Consider the following 21377-nt stretch of genomic DNA (forward strand, 5'->3'; position numbering starts at 1 on the left):
GAGTGGCCTGTGTAACACACCCGCCTCAGGCTGGGTCTCTACTTGTGGCTCTCGCGGCGACACTACAGATTGACGCCAGCGCCTAGCCACCCCACTAAGGACGCACTCCGGAACAGGTTCAAACAGACACTGACTTATTCTCACTCACTCCATGCCAGGTCCTGTTCCAAACACTTAACAAATACACTTGTTTAAACTTCCTAACAACCAAGGGAAGCAGATCCTACGGTAACATTTTACAGGTCTGGAACGGAGTGAAACCCCTTCATAGATGGGGAAATCAAGGCACATTCTGGGAGCCATCTTGCCCGAGATCATCGTCAGCAGCAGAGCAGAGGGGCAAATCCAGGGTCTGAATCCTTTATTTTTTTAAAGATTTTATTTATTTATATGATAGACAGAGATCACAAGTAGGCAGAGAGGCAGGCAGAGAAAGAAAGGGAGAAGCAGGCTCCCCACCAAGCAAAGAGCCCAATGCAGGGCTCGATCCCAGGACCCTGAGATCATGACCTGAGCCGAAGGCAGAGGCTTAACCCACTGAGCTACCCAGGCGCCCCTTGGGGTCTGAATTCTTAACGGTGGTGCTTTTCTTTCCTCCCTCTTCCAGCATGAAATTCGAATAATGAGTACAGAAAAGCACGCAAATCACACGGGTCCGGCTCTGGTTTTTACAAAGTAAATGTACCTGTGGAGCCAGCCCCTCAGAAGCCACCTTCCCTGGGACACCTGAGTAGCTCAGTCAGTTAAGTGTCTGTCTTTGGCTCGGGTTATGATCTCAGGGTCCTGGGATCCAGACCCCCGGCGGCCTCCTTGCTCAGTGGTGAGACTGCTTCTCCCTCTGCCTCTGCCTGCCACTCCCCTGCTTGTGCTCTCTCTCTCTCTCTCCCTCTCTGGCAAATAAATAAATAAAACCTAAATAATAATAACAAAAGTAGCCCCCTCCTGGCCACTCACTGAACATGGACAAATTTCACAACCACTGGGTAGAGTAGAAGAAGACAGACATGAAAGCACACATGCTGAATTTGTAACAAAATTCAGAAACAAGTGACACAGGGGCGCCTGGGTGGCTCAGTGGGTTAAGCCTCTGCCTTCAGCTCAGGTCATGATCCCAGGTGCTGGGATCGAGTCCCGCATCGGGCTCCCTGCTCAGCCAGGAGCCTGCTTCCTCCTCTCTTTCTGCCTGACTCTCTGCCTACTTGTGACCTCTGTCTGTCAAATAAATAAATAACATCTTAAAAAAAAAAAAAGAAAGAAGGGACACAATTCAACGCTGTTAGACGCCAGAATAATGATCACACTGCCAGTGAGGGGGGGCAGTTCTTGCGATGGGAAGGGGCACAAGGGGGCTCCTAGATGCTGGTTATACATGGCGGTCACTTGCAGAAAGCCCCTGAACTGGACGCTTAGGCACTGGGCGCATTTTTAGGTGTCTTCGCTTCTACACTGTCTACTTAGAGAAAGGGGGTGAAGGAGGGGGAGGGAGGAGCACCCTCCTGGGGGTTTCCTGCCAAAAATGTGTAACCCGAATCCTAACTGCAAGGATACACACCCAAGTTGAGACAAAACAACTGGTCTGTAATCTTCAAAAACGTCAAGGTCATCAACGATAAGAAAGAATAGTTCCAGGCAGACGGAGAGCACAGTGTGCTAGGTACATGTACTCCGGCCGGGGGGAAATGCGTGTGCATGTGTACACATGCATGTGCGTGTGTATGTGTGCGTGCACCCGTGTATGTGTCATGAAACCTTTTTTGCTCTAAAGTACATTGTTAGGAAAACTGGCAAAAATCCTGTAAAAAACACTTTTGCGTGTTATAAGGGACATTACTGGGACAATATGGTCTATGAATGGGGATGCTAACAGTGCCAGTGCTCTCAGCTCCCAAGACAGTACCATCCAGTGGCTGCATATAAAAATATGCAGACAGGGGGCGCTCGGGTGGTTCAGTCGGTTGAGCTTCAGACTTGATCTCTGCAAAGGTCTCTATCTCAGCTTTGTGGGTTCGAGCCCCCAGTCCGCTCTGGGGGTGGAGCCTACTTACAATGTATGGACAGACTCTGCAGGGTGGTAGGCGCCGCGGGACAATCCCTCCCCGCCCCCAGAGAGGTCCACATTCCGAATTCCCCACCAGGAAATGTTACCTGGCAGAGCAAAATGGACTTCACCAATGTGACTGGGGAATGCTGAGATGGGAGATGAACTCTGGATTACGCAGGTGGGCTCTAGCTAGAGGGTCCTCATAAAAGGGAAGCCGAGGGAGAACGCCACGTGAGCAGAGGTTACAGGGATGTGCTTTGAAGTCAGAGAAGGCAAGAAAAGTGATTCTCCTTTTGAACCTCCAGAGGAAACCAACCCTGCCAGTGAAGACTGGTTTTGGACTCCTGGCCTCCAGCATTATAAGAGAATCAGCGGGTGTTGATTACCGGTCACAGGAAGCTAATACAAAGGGTAAAGGGGAGTCTCATTGTGCAGAAGTTTCCCGCACGGAAGTTCCCCAGTACACCTGTGCCTTTGTCCCTGCCTCCGCTCCTTCCTCCCGCCTTGTGGGACCATCACCCACCCTTGGCCTAGAGTCTGTTGGGGTGTGGCTGCATGCTTGTCCACACCCCTGTTCTCAAACTGCTCAGAATAAGTAATTAGAAAGACAGACGGGAAGCAAATGTGGCAAGACGTTAGCACCCGAGGAATCTTAGAGAAGAGCGCAGCAATGTTTTGTACTCTTTCTGCAACTTTTCCGTAAATCTCAAAGTATTCCCAATAAAAAGTTTTTTGAACAAACCCTGAAAACAGAAGGAAGATCACTGGCCTTATGGCTTCAAGACGCCTTGCTCTGAGGGACACGTGGGAAACTGTGGACAGAGGTAGCCCGGGCCTGGGAGCTGATTATATAGTACTGATTATATTCTTTCGGAGTTTCATACTTGTTAAAATGTCAGATCTTGTCCAGAAAAAAAAAATGGCTGTTAAGAAAGGACTTGGTGTCTAGAATTAGTGCAATTGTACATTCGCAACAAATGGCTGCACTGTACACTTGACAATGGTGAATTTTACAGTACGTGGATTCTCTCTCAAAGGACAAAAAAAAAAAAAAGGCAGATGGTGGCTACACTTGGGATAAGCACTGATGAACAGAATTGTTGAATCCATATATTGTATACCTGAAACTAACATGACTTTCAATAATAATAAAAAGAAGTTAAAAAAAAAAAAAAGCAAGCCTGAAAAACCAGGTTTGGGTATAATTTGCAGGGCATGGCAGGGTATGCAACAAATATTATTTTTTCTCCATTTCCACTGAAATCATAACTTCCTGTGGAAAGTATCTATTCCTTACTCATCTGCTGCCCATGTGCTCTGCATAGAGTAGGCGCTCTATAAATGTTTACATGAATGAACTTGAGCTTGCCTGTTCACAGGGAAGAGTTCCTTCCCTGGTCCCTAGTACTTCTGGGATTCAATGTGAGCCCTTACCAGGGTCTTGAGAAACCTGACCCTCCCAGCCCCTCCGGCCCCAGGGTATCCTCGCTTACTCCAACCAGCCACCCCAGCTGCCCCCCATCAGCTTCTCCAACACTGTCTTGCCACCAGGCCTTTGCCTTGGCAGTTCCCTCCGCCTAGATGCTGCCAGCACCATCTAGGGCTGGTTAGCTCCTGCCAGACCCATCAGTGCTCAAGCAAGGGCCACCTCATCCAGGGGGCTCTCCCCAGGCCATGCTGGAATGCTGTGACACACGGTCCCTGCTCCATGCACCCTCCATCACTCACCCTCCCACTGGTTCAGCTTTAATGCATGTGTGTGATTCGATGCTTCCGGGTCTGAGCATTCCACAGGTCAAGGGTTGGTTCTGTGTTGGTCACTGTGAATTCTGCCCAGCGCCTGTGGCGGTCTGGCCCAGAAACCCCACCACCAGTTGAATGACTTGATATATTCATGAATAAAGGGCAATGAGTTAATTAATGGGGGGGATACATACATTACTGGATGTGGGAGTTTGCTGTGTGCCCTTGGACAAGCTGGGTGACCTCCTGGGCCTCAGTTTCCCTGGCTATGCAGTGAGAGGGGCTGGGCTTAGAGATCTCTGGTCCTGCCCATCTGGGGTCAGAAGGAAAGAGTGGATGGGGGCAGCTCAGAGCCCTGGAAGTCCTGGGGGTTCCCCAGAGGACAGCAGGGCACTTCCGAGAAGATAAAGACATCTCCTTATGGGCCCACAGCGGCATCATCACCTAATGAACCAAAAGATCATTCATCCCTTAACCTCCGCTCAGACACAGTCCAGACTCAAGTCCCCCCAGTGGCCTTTGAAACGGCCTCTGACAGTTGGCTTAGGACCTTGCATTGGCGTCAAGCACCCGGGCAAACCTGACATCTGAGAAGTCGGCAGTTAGCTCCTGCGGTGACTTCACACCAGCTGACTGCAAGCAAGCCCAGGCCTGCGGAGGCAGGGGCGTGGGGCTGGTGAGGCCAAGTGTGCTCCCCAGCATGAACACCCGCCTCCCCAGGTACCAGGCTCCCTGCTCAGCCTCTCGGAGTGGCATTCCCAGCACCAGCACCGGTGAAAGTGGGAAGTGGGGAGGAGGGTGGAGGTCCTGCTTAGATGGGTCCCCAGTGTTCTCCATGTTAGCCTTCCCACTGGTGACCATCTTTCCAGAGACAGTCCAGAAAGCTTCCCAGAGGCACCACCTGCCTCTCTAAAGATGGATCATGGGCTCGCTTTGGAGTCAGCCCTGGGTTCCATTGCCTTCTTGTCAACTGGGGTGAGTCGTGGGGCAGACATCCCACCTCCCTGGACCTCTGTCTCCTTTTTTGCCAGAAGGACTCTATGAAAAGGTGACCACAGGACACGTGGGTGGCTCAGTCAAACATCCGACTCTTGGTTTTGCTCAGGTCATGACTTCAGGGTCATGAGATCAATCCCTGCATCGGGCTCTCCACTCAGCGTGGAGTCTGCTTGTCCCTCTCCTTCTGTTCCTCCCCCTGCTTGGTCTCTAGCTCTCTCTCTCTCTCCCAAACAAATGATAAACAAAACCTTAAAAAAAAAAAAAAAAAGTGACTGGCTGGCTCCACTCCTTGTAAGTAAAACACCGAATAAAACTGTGAGACCCCATCCACCTACCACACCGGCAAAAGCCAGAAAACTGACAGCAGTGGTTGGGGCCTTGCATGGAGGGAAAAGCGCTCCAGGGACAGGGTGGATGGCAATGGAGACTAGCGCCACCTTCTGGACGGTGATGAAGTGGCTTCTCTACAATTTAAAAAACCTGTGGAGCCCTGGGGGTGGGAGATGGGGGTTTCCAGGCAAAATCCAAGAAGCCACAGGTGGGCGCTGATTATAGGACCTGGTACCCATACTAAAAAGCTAAAAATCAGGGGCACCTGGGTGGCTCAGTGGGTTAAGCCTCTGCCTTCGGCTCAGGTCATGATCTCAGAGTCCTAGGATCGAGCCCTGCATCGGGCTCTCTGCTCGGCAGGAAACCTGCTTCCTCCTCTCTCCTTGTGATCTCTGTCTATCAAATAAATAAAATCTTAAAAAAAAAAAAGCTAAAAATCAAAACTATTTAGCAATAACCAGGAACAAAACACTGACCCTGATTAACCCCCCACCCCCTGCCGCGGAGATGAACCTGAAACCCTCTTGGGGAGTAAAAGCAGCCAGCCACGAGGCCATCGTATTGTATGATCCCATTTACATGAAAGGGCCAGGATGGGCAAACCCGCAGGGACAGGAAGCTGAGGAGCAGTTGCCAGAGACTGGCGGTGGAAACCGGCAGCTGACAAATGCCAAAAGGGTGCAAGATATCCTCTTGGGCCACTGAAAAGGTTCTAGACTCACCTTGGCAGGGGACGGAGGGGAATGGGTGCCCCGACTCCGTGAACAGACAGAAAGCCCCTGCCTTGTACGCTGTCACCAGGTGAGAGTGTTCAAATTCGAGCTCAATACCTCTGTCACACTTCTGGTAAAGCCAGATTAAAATCAAAAGGGACACCCCCTCCTTGGACCCAGCATTTCGCTTCTAAGAATGGATCTCATGGACACAAGAGAACAGAGAGCTCCTTCAAAGGATATTCCTGGCACCTCTTTTGGGAGGGGGGTTCATTTTAATAACAATGGGTGCAAACACCCTAAAGGTCTCTCTGCAAGGGACAGAGGCTGGTTAAAAGAATCACAAGCCATTTAAACAATGAAATTTTATGCAGCCCCTCCAACACACACACTCTCTGAAACCTATATACAAAACCAGAATTATCACTAAAGTATGCTGTCTGCTAACAAAAGCAGGGCACAAAGTATGCTAGCCCAAGGGTGATGAGCTGAATTCTTAACCCCAACACTACCTGGCCCCTCCCCGATGTGCCGCACGTTGCTCTATCTGGGATGGTCTTGGGAGGAAGGTCAGGGAGATAAGGTTCACTTAAATCCACAACCACGGGGGACTTTTTTTTTAAGCAGGCTCCATGCCCAGTATGGAGCCCACCTTGGGGCTTGAACTCACAACCCTGAGATCACGACTTGCGCCGAAATCAAGAGTCGGACACTTTATAGACTGAGCCACCCAGGCGGCCCTGTGCGGGGAACTTTTAAATTCAGCAGAGAAATATCTTACCACTTTTATTACTGGTATGGCTGAACATCCACCCTGGGACTACAGAATGCCTCGTTCTTAGGAAAATAGTATGGAGACACCTGGGTGGCTCAGTCAATTAAACATCTGCCTTCAGCTTAGGTCATGATCCCAGGGTCCTAGGATGGAGCTCCAGGTTGGGGGGTCCATGCTCAGTGGGGAGTCTGCTTCTCCCTCTCCCTCTGCCATTCCCCCTGCTTGTGTTCTCTCTCTCTGACAAAGAAGGAAGGAAGGAAGGAAGGAAGGAAGAAGGAGAGAAGAAAGGAAGGAAGGAAAGAGAAAGAAAGGAAGGAAGGAAAGAAGGGAGGGAGGGAGAAAAAATAATGTGTATTCTTTTTTAGATGTAGAAAATATTTCTGGAAGGATGTGTGGGAAGCCAGGGGAAAGCAGGGCTCAGGGCCCTGCAGGAGACCCAGTTGCCAAACTATGACCTTTGGCACATCCAGATTATGTCACCACACACATATGTCACTTCCAAAGTTTTGTTTCAGAATTGCAAAAATCGGCTATGCAGTGGGGCGGCCACGGGGAGGGTCACTTGAGGTGATCTGTGACAGGAGGTCAGGCCCCCACAGTGGCCGCCATCCGGATTTGTTCACCAGCTGCCCCGGGAGGAGAGCAGAGACTCCAGGCGGAGGAAGTTTTGCAACTGTGGTTGGGCAATCTAGCAGGGGAGGCCTGGGACCCTGTGTCAATACGCCCGAGAAGGCCGGCCTGTTTGCAGCCCGGGGAGACAGCCAAGCTGGCGCTTGCTCAACTTCCAGCCCTCCCAGTTGGCCCTGGAGCCAACAATAGCTCCCAGAGCTTTCCGCATTGCCAGAGATGGGAGGAGAAAGAAACCCGCCATGCCAGCTCAGCCCAAGACATCGGGGTCTTTGTCCATGGGACTCCAAGTTCATCCAAACAGTGAAAGAGTCAGGCGGTTGCAAAAAGACGGGGTCCACCTACACGTACTTGGCATGGGTCAAATTGTACCCTCTTCCCCCCAGAACAGGTGTGGTGACATCCTAACCCTTGAGCCTTCTCAGAATGTGGCCTCCTTTGGGTCTTGGGTCATTGCAGATGGAATTCTTTAAGTCAAGACAAGATCACAGTGGAGTAGGGGGCTGCCTGCAGGGGACAGACAGATTCTCCCAAGACCGAGCAACCCTGCCAACACGTAGAGCTCGGCATTCTGGCCTCCAGAACTGGGAGATGATCCATCTCTCCTGCTGAAGGCACCAGGCCTGGGGTGCTCTGTCACAGCGCCAGAGCAAACAAATATAGGACTGCTGCTGACCTGCTGTCAAAACATGCGATCTGGTGAAAACCAGCAGGGGGCAAAGCATTGCCACGTGGGTAACGGGCCACAGTCAGGGTCTTCCCCACACCTTTGCTTCAGCCTCCTCTGGCCCGCCAACGCATCCTCCATACAGCTCAAAGGGGCCTCTGCCCTGCTGCCAGCTCTCCCATGGCTCCCCGGTGCCCCCAGGACAAAGTCCCAGCCCCTCAGGATAGAAATGAATTCATCAAACCATGCCATGACTTTTCTGACCCAGGGCCTTTGCATAGGCAATCCTCCTCATCTAGAAGGCTCTTCTAGCTCTCTCTGAAAATTTGTATGGGAAACCTCACGAAAGCAGACTCGGGAAGCTAGAAGGAGAGGCTGGAAGGGGGGAGTCACACTACTCAATGTCAAGTACAGACACCAACAGAGGAATCCTCAACAGGAAAGAATCCTCACTGACAGGCCCCAACAGGGAAAGATGTACATCACAACTCCTACAAAAAATTGGCTGCCCCAGCTGCTCAGCCAGAGAAACCGTCAACACCCTCCACTCTTGGATTTCTCCAAAGGACTTTCGTTCAAAACAACCTCTTCCAACCTCCTCCTCTTCTCCATAAGATAAAATTCCTGTCCCTTGCCGGATTCCTATCCTACCTTGCTTGTCCCAAATTACAATTCTCCATTATTCCCAAATAAATCCATTTTGCTGGTAAAATAATCCACCGTTTTACTTTGGGGGTAATACCCTGCTAGCACCGATGCTTACCCTCTCAGCTCCTCAGGCCTTGGCTCAGAGGTGTCCCCTTCTTGATCCCCTCCTTAAAGCTATACCTCCTCTTTCCTCCCATCCCTGTACCTTTTTCCCAACTGAGGAATGCATGTCCAGGTTCCCCACCTGCCCCCACGCTGCCCCAGCCCCACCGTTCGTGGAGGCTCAGGGCTTACTCACAGGTGATTTCATCCGGGGTGAATCCCAGGACCTTCAGGGACTCCAGCGTCTCGTGGAAGAGCTCCCGCTCCTGGCCAGGAGAGGATGATGGCCCGTTGGTCAGGAAGCGGTAGTTGGAGCAAGGCTCCAGGAGGAGGTCAGCTGCGGGGGTAATGAGTGGAGGCCGAGGTCAAGGGTGAGCTGTAGAGTCAGACTCACATCCTGATGGCCACCCACGGGACAAGCGTTCACTTTCTCCACTGGGGACCTCGGTCTCTTCCTCTGTTAAATGAGTGAAGATCCTCTCCTCAAGGTTTGATGGGAAGGGCCGGGCGTGGTGGGGGTGCTTAGCCCTCATTGGGCCCTTTCGTCCTTCCAGAGATTGTCAAGTCCTGGAACTGCCCAGAGCAAGCAGGAGCAGGAGCAAAGGGGCCGCGGATGCCTGAGCTCGCAGAAGTCATGGGACAGCAGAGCTGGCAGCAGAAGGCCTGTGGGTCCTGCAGCCTTGTGGGGGAGAAGGGGGAGGCAGCCAAGGCTATGTGGGAAGGGGCCTGGCGACAGCAGGGGTCCGCCCGGAAAGGAGAACCCCGGACTTTCTTCAGCCAGAAGGTGGGAAGAGCAATGAGGAGACAGGAGGAAGCTCAGGCAGGAGGCAGAGGAAAGGCCATGGTGAGGCAGCAGGTGCAGCAAAGCCACACAAACCAGGACTGCCTGGACCGCCAGGACCTCGAGGCAGCAGGCGCTGCGGCAGGAGCTAGCGTCATGGCATCACAGGTTCGGAGTAAGCCCTGCGGTTTCAGAAGAGAAGGGGTGTGCGCAGCAGCCAGGGAGCCACGTGGCCGGGGTGGGCGAGACCCCGGAGGAAGCTGGGAACAGAGAGCCACAGGGTCGGTCAGCAGTATAGGGGCGGGGACAGCCGGCGCTCAGGGGCAGGTCCTGAGGACGTCAAGGCCATAGTGCGACAGAAACCTGGGGCAGTGAGCTCCGGGGAGAGGCACCAGAACCCACTGCCCAGCAGAAGCCTGACCTAAAGCAGGTGCTCATAAATCCTACTGACTGCCTCCTAGTTCCTCCTCCTAAGGCCCAGGGATGCCAGAGGCCCATGAGGGCCCCCCCACCCCGCTGCCTGCCCCCACCCTCCCTGAGAGCCCCAGTACTGACCTTTGAGCTGCTCCCCCGCGCCTCCCAGCAGCTGGTAGAAGATGTGGAAGCTGCACTCGTCCTTGGCCTGGCGGATGGCCCGTGACTTCTCCAGCAGGTCTGGGTGGCCGGGAGTTAAGGTTTCATAGGTGAGGAGCAGTGAGGGGAGCCCACCCAGCCCCCTCGGCCTGTGCTGCCCCCACCACCCTGTGAAGCCGTGGAGTTGTTCACAGCCCAGGCCTCGGTCATGTCACTTGAGCACACGTGCCTCAGTTTCCTTTTATGAACCCCGTGAATGAGCTGCCATGTGGGTAAATGCGTCACTATGTGTCAAACACCCAGAGCCCTGTCTGCTTGGTAGCCAACCCCCACAAGAAAATCTCTGGCCATTGTTAGCCTGCCGGCCTCAGTTTCCCTATACGGACAGTGGGGCTATTGGCTCCTCCCTTCAAGAAAAGTCACATGGCATGTTTACACTCTAAGAATGGGCAAACCACCTTAAAGTAGAATAAAACACCAGCTAAGTTGTTGGTCCCTCCATGGCCCCGCTCACGGACCACACAGCGTCCCTTCAGCATAGCAGTTGGAATGCAGGACCTACCTCGGGGAGTCAGGCCCAAGATCTGCACACCATTGACCAAAAGCCCTGGCTCATTAATCTGCTTGTGCAAGGTGGGGAGGATGTGGGGGCGTTCCTCACAGACAGGGTGGGGTGGGGGGAAGCACACACACCAAGCCTCGGTTTCTTCTTCTGTTAAATGGGCTGACAAGGGGTGCTGGGACAAGGAATTGAGCACACAGGGAGAGCTCGCAGGACAGCACTAGGTGCAGAGCAAACCCTCAGGAAACGGGAGACGCCCATTTCCTTATTTGCTAAGGTCTCTTCCACCACATCTGCTTCCCAGCCTTCCCCCAGACCACAGAAGACTGAGGTTCTCAGACACCTCTGGGAAGGGGCACGTGGTTTACTGTTAATGCGGCTGATTAGTAATTACCAACAGAGAATATTAACATCGATAAGGACATTGCTAATTTGTTCCCATGGTGAACTCCTAATGACAGCAGCTCATTTTGGAGTGCTTGCTACATGGCAGGTGCCAGGCGAAGAATTTGCCCCCCAATGCCCCCCAGTCCTCCAAGAGAGGATTCTATGAGCCTCCCTCTTCCACAGAGCGGGGGAAACAGAGGCACAGAGAGGTCAAGGAATGTGCTGAAGTTCCCTTGGCCTCCAAGTGGCATAGATAGAATTCAAACCTGGGTTGATGTGATTTCTCCGCCGGCTCTCTTAAATTCTGAACTTCTGGAGCTACCGTGCTTTATCTTTTAAATTCCTACTGAGCTGAGGGGTGCCTGGGGGGCTCACTCCATTAAGTACTTGCCTTAGACTTAGCTTGTGATTCCAGGGTCCTGGGATCAAGCCCCGCATCAGGCTCCTTGCTCAGCAGGGAGCCTGCTTCTCCCTCTCCATCTGCCCCTCTCCCCACTTGTGTGCTCACATACATCCTTGCTCTCTTTCTCTCTCTCTCAAACACAGTCTTAAAAAATAAATCCCTACTGAGCTTGCACGTTGCCCACAGAGCAGGGTTGATGCCACAAGTCTGAGGTGGGCACGCCTGGGAAGCTGGATTTTGGGAGGGTTCCCAGCGCTCCTTGACTCCCAGGAGGGGCTCCCCACGCCTAAGCTGTTGGTGCATACAACGTGGTTTCTGCTGAAACCCCTGATTTCCCTTGGGGAGTCTGGAATTTTGGTACATGATAGGCCAAGGGCACTGAGGCCACCGGCCCCCACGAAGAACTCTGGGGCACTGACAGAGTCTCTGACAAGCATCCCTGGTGGACAACACCTCACACGTGTTGTCACATCTTGTGTGTGGCCCATCCTATGTGACTCCATGGGGAGGGGACTCTGGAAGCTGGCCCTGGTCTCCTCCATACTTGGCCCCACATGCCTGTTCCCTCTGCTGCCTGGGCTGTGTGTCCCCTCTCTGTGGTAAGCCACAGCCACTCCACCGTCCCACTGCAAGGCCACAGCAGTATGGCCCTCCTCCCTCCACCAGGGGGAGGGGGTGCTGCATCTATGCCTTCCCAAGGTTCCTTTCCCTTCCACAGAAGGGGAAACTGAGGCACAGTTTTTGAACATCAAGGAGCCAAGCTTCCCCGTGTTTGTGAACATCTGTTTCCTGGAAACAGTGAGATCCCAAGGGCCACCCTCCTCAGACACCAGGATCCCCCCCGCAAGCACTATGTGAGGATACAGGTCTCAATGTTGGCACCCACGATATACCCGGCCACATCAAAGTTGATGCGGATGAATTTGCCCTGGGAAGGAAGGGGTCAGGAGTTAGCAGAGAGTCCTCTTCCACATTGGCGACCTGAAGAGCCCCCCTTACCCACACTCACCCCTCCCAGAGCATCTCAACTTTCTCCCTCCATCTGAACCCCACCCCAATTGTGAGGTCCCAGCCATGGAGAATCCAAGATCTGGGCCTCCTTGACTGCCTTCCTCAGGACCCAAACCCCCTCCTCCCTCAGACCCAGGGGTCCAGGTCCCCAACACCTCCTCCCTCAGGGCCAGGAGTCCAGGCCCCCAGCCCCTCCTCCCTCAGACCTGGGAGTCCAGACTCCCAGCCCCTTCCTCCCTCAGACCCAGCAGTCCAGGCCCCCGCCCCCGCTCCCTCAGACCCAGGAGTCCAGACCCCCAGCCCCTCCTCCCTTAGTCAGCCCCCACTTCTTGCCTCCCCTTAACCACCCCCAAAGCTCCCAGCTCCCAGCAGCCAGCCTCTGCTCTCCCCCAGCACTCACGAAGCGGGAGGAGTTGTCATTCTTCACGGTCTTGGCATTGCCAAAGGCCTCCAGGATGGGGTTGGCCTGGAGAAGCTGCCGCTCCAGCTCACCCTGTGGGGCGCGGGAGACAGGCTGTCAGTGACAAGGCTGGGGCAGGGGTCTGTGCTATGACCGGCTGCGCATGTGTGCGTGAGGGGCCTCCGTGCCTCTGCAGGTGGGCCTGCTCTTCCACACCCAGGTCTTGCCCTTCGTTGACTGTGAAGGGAACAAGTAAACCTCTCCAGGATTCACCGTGGAGTGGGAAAACAAAACACAACAAAATTCCGTGGCAGAGCAAGACCTACAATGTGACCCCATGAGTGAAAAGTACCTCGAGAAAAAAACACTACAAAACATGACTCCCACGTCTCCAGGTATAGATGTGTGTTCGTAAGCATTTAGAGAAAGGTCTACGAGGATACACACCAAATGGTCGACAGCAGACACCACTCCAGGGGATGACGGAAAGGACAAAAGAGGGATTTCATTTTATCTTTTTCTGTTGTTGTTAAAAAAACACAGACTCATGGATTACTTACAGGATTAATTAAGAAAAAAAAATCTATACTATCCATATAACATGCTTCAAACTGCCTGGCACATAGTACGCATTCAAGAGAGGGTAGCCTCCTTCCCCCAGTAGTGGGCTCCAAGAGAGGGACCCCACTCTGAACTTCCCTCCAGGCACCTCAGTGTCAGAGTCAGGAGCACAGTAGGTGTTCAGGAAACACCAATCCCCCTCCCCTCTTAGCAAGGTTCTCAAGGGCATCAACTGTTTCCTGAAGTTTCTGCACTAAATGGTAACATGGGCCCCAGGATGTGTCCGTGTAGGGCTGCTAGAAACCGCAGCAGGGAGCACTGCAATGGTAGTACAGGGCCTGGCATACACGCAGTAGGGCCACATAAGCTGCAGCACAGCTCCCTGGCAGACACCGGGGTCCTGGGGCCTGCCTGCTGGGAAGACCGTGGGTTGGGCTGACCAGGTGGCCTAAGGGGTGGCGTGATTTGAGGTGATCCCCTGCTACTCACATAAGACAAGGTGCTGGCAGCCTGAGGAAGTCACGGGACACGAGACACGGACCGGGACACAGACCAGGACGCGGCACATGGAACGTGGACAGACACACAGGTGAACCAGTGGTGGTGGGGACAGAGGGGAGACATGAGGGGCTAGGGAAATCAGGCTTGTGGGGCAGGGTGGCCTGGGGGAGCCATATCGCCTGGGCTTGAATTCTCTCTAGCCCTTCCTGGGTGTGTGACCTCCAACAGCCGACTCACCCCAGACAGGCCTTAAGTTTCTCATCTTTAACACGGGAGAGCGACACCCATGCACTGGCGTGTTAAGTTCATATAAGCAGAGAGACGGGTCTTACAGATGCTCACTGGTGAAGGCAACTGGGAATTGTAGGTCCTTATATCAGGCCTGGAACCCAGTAGGTGCGCAGGGCTGTAGGCACCTCCCATGTACCTGGTGCTGTTCTGAGGAGCCACAAACTGGCCCGTGATTTTCCGTTTCCATCCTGCCTCCACTCCCAGCACTGTCTTGGGCACATAATAGGTGTGTGGGCAGCATGGGCAGCCAAAAAGAAGGCTCGCAGTTGTGGCCCTCCATAAGGGAGGCAGGGGGTTAGGGGGAAAAGCAGGGCCTCAGATGGGGGCAGGCACTGCTGGTGGCAGGGTCCAGAGTGTGTCCCAGGACAGGGCACTTACCGGTACACCAGGCTCCTTCCTGCCCTTTGGGGACGATGCCACATGGGCGAGATACTGGATGACCTTCTTGGTGTTTTCTGTCTTCCCAGCCCCAGATTCCCCACTATAGAAGGACACAAGTGGGAGAGGAAAAGGGTTGACAATGATGCCAGGTAAGACCTGCCATTCCAAGCAGAGCTACACCCAGCCAGAACCCCACCTCCTCCAGGAAGTCCTTCAGGATTACTCACGTGCAGAGAATGGATTGATCTTCACGATCTGTAAGGGACAGAGGTCGACATATCACCTGGAGGGTTGCTGCTCTAGGGGGACCCTGACCTCTTTTACCCCACCCTTTTCAAGGATTAAGGAAAAGTTCCCCCACCCCCACCTCGCAAAAAGGTTTTTGTTTTTAATATTTTATCTGTCTATTTGAGAGAGAGCATGAGTGGAGGGGGCAGGACAGAGGGAGAAGTGGAAGCAGACTCCCCAATCAGCAGGGAGCCCGATGTGGGGCTCAATCCCAGAATGCTGAGATCACGACCCGAGCCAAAGGCAGACATTTAACTCACTGAGCCACCCAGGTGCCCCTCCACCCAAAAGGGTTCTGATGTGTGACACTCCAGGATTCTAACACCCCACCCCAACCCAGCTTCTTATTTGCTGTGTGACCCTGGCAAAGTAGCCCTCCCTCTCTCAAGCTGTTTCCTCACCTATAAAACAGAAGTGGAAAACTCCAACTGAACAGAATGTAACTCATTCAACAAACTTCAGTGTGAGCCCCTCCTGGGGGTCCCCTTCTGCCAGGTGTGTGGGATGCCAAGACAGGACAGCAAGGTCCTGGCCCTAAGGTAAGGCTTAGACATTGACATGAACAGGCCACAGTATGGTAGTGCTGATGTCTGGTGACCTGTCGGTGGCCCTCTGCCCAGCAGAGAACACAGCATGCTTCCCACCATCCATCTCCGCCAGCACTCGCCCTGCATCTGACATGACTGATTACCTACTAAGTGCCAGGCACCTACAACAGTGGGAACTGGCAAAGTCCCTGCCTTCATGGGGCTTCTGCTTGAACTGGGGGACAAAAAGCACATAAAGTAAAAGTGAAGATGATTTGGAAGTTGGCAGTGTCTGCAGACATTTTTGGTTTGGTTCTTGCAACCAGAAGGTCCTATGAGTGTCTACTGAGACGAGTTCAGGGATGCCGCTGAGTACCCTACAATGCACAGAATGCCCTGTATAAAGAATCCTCCAGCCCCAAATGCCGATAGAGCCAGGATTAATCCCTAGTGTAACGAAGTAAGAAGACTGAGGAGGGGGAGGGCCAGGAAGGCTTCCCAGAAGGGGTGATGTTTCAGCTCAGGCCTAAAGGAAGAGGGTAGAGAAAGAGCGTTCCAGTCAGAGGACACAGCCAGGGCAAAGGGCCTGTGGTGAGACCAAGTTGGAACTGTCTGAGAGACAGAAAGGAGGTCAGAGAGGCTGGGGGACAAGGCAAAGCTGGAGATTGTGCAGATGGATTGGGAGACCATGATTAAAAGATCTGGAAGATTTGGGGGGCACCTAGGTGGCTCAGTCAGTTAAGCATCCGATTCTTGATTTCGGCTCAGGTCACAAATTCAGGGTTATAAAATCGAGCCCCACATTGGGCTCTATGTTCCGCAGGGAGTCTGCTTGAGACTCTCTCTCTCCCTCTGCCCTTCTCCCCTCCCCCCTCAAATAAATAAATACATATTTTTAAAAAATCAGGATAGTTTTTAAATGGGGCAGGAGGTCTCCAGCAGGTGGTTTTAAGCCAAAGGGAGAGATGCATTCAGCCTGGTTTGGGAGCCATACAGATGTGGGTTCAAGGCCCAGTCTCCCCCCTGTCTTGTTATGTGACCTTGGACCAGTCTCTGAAATGCTCTGTGCCTCAGTTTCCCCATCTCAAAAACAGGGCTCAAACAGCCCTTACCTCACAGGGCTATAGTCAGAACTCCAAGAGAAAGTCCAACAAAGTTTTTATATACTAGTTAGCACATAACATTGTTTTGTGGCCCATTTTCTACCAGGACCTGAGCCCTGGGGTCTGGGATCTCACTCTCATATCTTTGACTCTCTCATACCCAGCACAAAGTAGCACACACGGTAGGAGCTCAAATTGTAGTTGGTTGAATGAATCGCATTCTGTTCAGCTGAGGCTTATTGTCTCCATTTTACAGATGAGGAAAGAGACTCAGAGAGGTACAGCTGCTCTGCAAGGGTCACACAGCAAGCAAAGGGCTGAGTTGGGGTGTGGTATTAGAACCAGGTGAGTCACACAGAAAAACCCACAACACCCAGCCCAGGGTGAGGATGGGACACACAGTGTGACCTATATAGAGGAAGGTGGAGGTCGGAAACCCTGGGTTCAAGACCCACCTCAGCCATCTACCCACCAGTGGGACTGCAAGCAGTGTTGGTGCTGCTCGGTGCCTCAGTTTCCCCAACTGGAAACCAGGGATAATGATCACACCTTCTCTCTGGGGTTGCTCATCATGAGTTTAAATGTGTCAATCCATGAACAGTGCTCAGCACAGAGCAGCCACTCACCCCTGCTTTACTGTTTATTTATTTATTTATTCCTAAGATATGATAATGCATGTATATTAATGGCTAAAAATCATAAAAATAAGTAGATACCAAATCAGATTAAACAACCAAAGGAAAGAAGTGTCACCAATGATCAAATATAAATTTATACTGTGAATTCAAATTGTGGCCTATAAACGTGCTCTGCATAATGCGAGTATAACGATATACTGGATACTACACCAGTGGTTCTCAAACTTTGTGCCAGCATCCGGATCCCCAGAGGGAGCCCAGGGATCTTGTGAAACTCCCAGTTTCTCTGACTTCACGGGTCTGGAGCGGGGACCCAGTTTGCATTTCTGCTAAGTTCCTAGCTGACGCCGATGCTCACTGCGCTCCAAGAACCTCGGCACTGAGCATTATAAATGCGTCATTATGACCCACAGTAGAACTACAGCACAGGACATGTGATACAGGTATAACACACACCGTATAAATATATTGCTGCAAAAACCAACCATAAATGAAAAAAACAAAAACAAAAACAAAAATATATTGCCACATATCATTGTATGTCATATGATAGTAAGACATAAGTTTTTAAATATTTATTCTGCATTTAATTATAAACCAAATGTTAAAATAGATATGTAAAAATTTATAATAATGACATTATGTATAGTACATGTGAGTTACGTTGTTTTGCCAGGACATCCTCATACAACCTGCTCAGCTCTCCCCAGTGACCCACACTGCCCACCACCTAAGGGACTGTCTTTGATTCCACGACAATGTGGATCACATCAACCACCTAAGTGCTGAACAAATGAACACTAACAATCACTGTCTCAAGAGAAAATTTTGCAGAAGCCTGGCCTCAACTGGCTTCCAGATGATACTGCAGAGAGAAGGGGTAAACAAGGAAACAAATAAGATGGGGACCCAGAACTCATCCACTCAGCCCTTCCTCCTGCCCAATGAAAAAGCCTGAGAGTCTGAAATTCTTGGTCTGTTGTCTTATCTCAACACCCAGAATAGCCCCCACCTTGAAGAGACATGTCCCAGCCCCACACTCACCCTGAAGCATGCTGCGGTAGGCTCCCTCAGTCACTGCATACACGTGGGGAGGCACCTCGTGGCGCTTCTTGCCCCGGTACATCTCCACAATGGCCTCCGTATAGATGGGAAGCTGCTTATATGGATTGATGACCACACAGAAAAGGCCAGAGTATGTCTGCAGTGGGCAAGAAAGGAGAGGGCCTCAAGTGCCTGTCTGAGGACCAGAGGGCAAAATGGGAGTGCTGTGTACAGCTGGGCAGGTTGCACACTGCACAAGGATGCAGTTCATATTATGACAATGTAGATTTGACCTCATATCATGTGGTTCGTATCATGACAATGTAGATTGTGACAAAGACATTCAGGCTGATGGTGGAAGAGAATCTTTCCCTATTGCACAAAGGTGCTGTAAGGATAACGATTCACCCTGAGAGAGAACGCAGCCTTTGCAGCCAGCCAGACTTGGGTCCCAGCCTCCTACCACCTGGATGCACACACACATAAAATGACCACATGCGCACTCATCTGCTTACTCACTCTCTCTCTAATGGCAGAAGTCTGGCAACGACCCTCATTCACGTTCTTAAAATGGATCCCTACGATACTTGCAGTGAACAGATTCAGAATTCTCTCCAAAGCATTATCAAATAAAGAACACAAGGTGAGGACTGTTTGCACTGAGAGAGGAGGAATAGTTATATTTGTATGTATTTGTTTAAATATGCATAAAACACCCTCAGAAGATACCACAGTTCCTGAAACGTGACAGGAACAAGTCTGTGGTTTCTACCGAGACTCAGGCCCTGCTTACATGCTCATGGGAGGAAATGCTAACTTTTGGGATCAAGGTGCCTGAAAAGAAAGATGCAATTTGTCTTGCATCCAAGTTCGTGGACTCCCTGAATTTGTGCTGACACCCGATGGGCCCAGGATTCAGCTCACACAGAGGCCCTCAAGCCATGGAGAGGCAGTGAGGACAGCTAGATAGCTAGCTGGTCACCCCACTAAACCAGCCCAGAGAGCTCACAGGCTAAGCTAGCTGGCATTGGCTAGCCAAGAGCCAGAGAGGTAGGTGCCTAGTGGCCTCCCTAGTTAACGATTAAACTGCGTAGCTACTCGGCTGGCCAGCCAGCCAGCCAGCTCCTTAGTGGGTTAGTAGTGGGATCCCTTTAAGCTCCCTGGACTGCTTGGGCTTCTCAAGCAGAGCAGGGTGTGGCCACCAAGGGCTGTCCGGCTCCCAGGTGCCAACCTGTTAACGGCGGGAGGGTGGGTGACCAGCCGGGAGCCGAACAACCGGTTTGCTGGGTGTCTGCCCTCCCTGCCTTGAAGAGCTTGCTCCTGGGAGCTCCGGCTGGCAGAGGGCGGGGCAGCCAGGCCACATTCCCCAGGAGGGTATCTCATGGCTGCTGGCGCCCCGGCCCCCACTCCTGGCTGGCGGAGGAACCCACTCCCCACGCCCCCCCCCCCCCCCCGCCCCCCCCCGCCCGCCCCCCCTTGTTCCCAGGACCACCCCCCCCCCCCCCACCCGCCCCACAGCAACCTGAGCTGGCTGCTAAGGCCGGGGAGCAAAGGGCGGAAGCTGGTGCATGCCGTGAGGGCTGGGGACACCTGAGTCAAGGGGGCAGAGCTGGGGACACCCATGTGGAAGGGTCTAGAGTAGCTGCCCAGCCCTTAGGGCTCTGAAGCCGTCCAGCCCAGTGACTCTCTCCACAGTCTCGGTTTCCTTCTCACCTCATTACAGAGGCTGTGGGGATTAAGGGAGATAATGAATAAAAACCAGCCAGCCCAAGGCGTGGCCCATAAAAGGCACTCCAAGTGTGGATCCCAAGACTCTCCTGGTACCCATGCCCTGGGAGCTAAGCGCTCACTCAGACTTCGAAGCTGTGTGATCCTGGGCTTCCCACTATGTATGGGATTTGCCCTCCCTGAGCCTCAGTTGCCAGCCCTGGAAAATGGGCTTTTAACCCTGACCACCTAGAAAGATTCTAAGCATGGTGTGTGCTCAAACATATGGGTTCCCTTCCTGCCTAAAGCATCGGGGCAAAGGGACTGAGACCCTCAGGGACTCCAGGCCAAATAGGAAATTAGTGGCAGAAATGGGTTTCCAGAGGTCTGGACACCATACCCACTGGGCAAACGCTGGCTTCCCCATCATTCGCCAGCCAGTCAAACCAATACCTACAAAGCCCGGGCCTAAGACAAGCAGGGTGTAGCTTGATCACACCTCTAACACTTTCTGGCTGATGGCTGCAGCAGGCACCCTGAGCTTTCTGGAACTCACTTTCTCATCAAACGGGGAAAGGAACAGCACTTCCACAGAGGGTGGCTGGGAACCAACCACAGGCTGGTCTTGCACGTACACAGCATGACAAGGGCCCTGGAGGACCACGCGCGCTGTTAACTACTGCAGGGCCAATGGCTTCCCCTCTCCCAGGTGGGGGAATGGGTGCTAATTCCGACCTCACAACCATGTGTGGAGAGGGGAAACCAGGCACTCACTAGGTGCTGATGGTTATTCTTCAGGCCCAATTAGCTTCCTGTCTAGTCTTGTGAAATCTTCCATCTCGCTTCCATTTGTGAAATCCAGGGGAATGGTTTGGGCCAAGCGAGGCCTCTTCCCCAGGGTTTGCAAACGCGAGCGAGGACTCAGCGGGGGTCTGTGTGGCCTGGAGAAGGTTCCCAGCCCCATTCAGGGCTAGACACCCTTCAATTCTAACCCCGCCACTGCCACCTCAAGCCGGGGGACCCTGAGCCAGCCACTAGCCCTCCAGCCATGGTCTCCTCCTTCCCAAACGGCAGTCAGACCTCATAAAAATATTCTGAGCTTGTGATTTGTGACCCTTAACAGGGTGGATATTGGGGCTGCTCTGTTTATTTTTATATTTTGATATATCTCATCACTGAGTTAAATGTTTTTATTACTCCCAACAGTTTCAATGGGTTTTTTTCCTCCCCCTAAATATAAAACAGCACCTTTCCTTTGAGGGTGTTAGCTAGGTATTTAAAGATTTTTCTTGGGGGGGGGGGGTCAGTGCAAGGTGGGAAGACCCCAGCTCTCTAAGCTGCTGTTCAGAGTGTGATTCTGAGGCTAGCAGCCTGGGTTCAAATCCGACCCCGACTCCTTCCTGTCTGGGTGACCTGGGATCCAAGTCACTTGAGATTCCTGAACATCAGGTGACAACAGCAGTCCCCAGCCCAGAGGTGCGCTGATAACCCACAGGTAGCACTTAGAACAGCACTTGGCACATGGTAAGGGCTCAATAAATATTTGCTAGCCACCATTATTATTATTTTTCATT

General features: G+C 52.5%; 1 protein-coding gene across 7 annotated transcripts in view; it reads right to left on the reverse strand.

Moving 5' to 3' along the window:
- Positions 1 to 21377, reverse strand: part of MYH14 (myosin heavy chain 14) — an 82028-nt gene that overhangs the window by 54321 nt on the left and 6330 nt on the right. For 5 of the 7 annotated variants that reach the window (XM_059382077.1, XM_059382075.1, XM_059382076.1 and 2 more), the window contains exons 3-10: positions 18097 to 18253; positions 14724 to 14751; positions 14494 to 14596; positions 13813 to 13833; positions 12763 to 12855; positions 12216 to 12279; positions 9982 to 10080; positions 8842 to 8982 (exon numbers count right to left, since the gene is read on the reverse strand). In XM_059382077.1, coding sequence (XP_059238060.1) covers positions 8842 to 8982; positions 9982 to 10080; positions 12216 to 12279; positions 12763 to 12855; positions 13813 to 13833; positions 14494 to 14596; positions 14724 to 14751; positions 18097 to 18253 — 706 coding nt within the window. The remainder of the gene's footprint in view (positions 1 to 8841; positions 8983 to 9981; positions 10081 to 12215; positions 12280 to 12762; positions 12856 to 13812; positions 13834 to 14493; positions 14597 to 14723; positions 14752 to 18096; positions 18254 to 21377) is intronic. The other 2 variants (XM_059382074.1, XM_059382079.1) reach the window with 1 other exon arrangement.

This window comes from Mustela nigripes, chromosome 17 (genome assembly GCF_022355385.1).
Source record: "Mustela nigripes isolate SB6536 chromosome 17, MUSNIG.SB6536, whole genome shotgun sequence".
Classification (NCBI taxonomy): Eukaryota; Metazoa; Chordata; class Mammalia; order Carnivora; family Mustelidae; genus Mustela; species Mustela nigripes.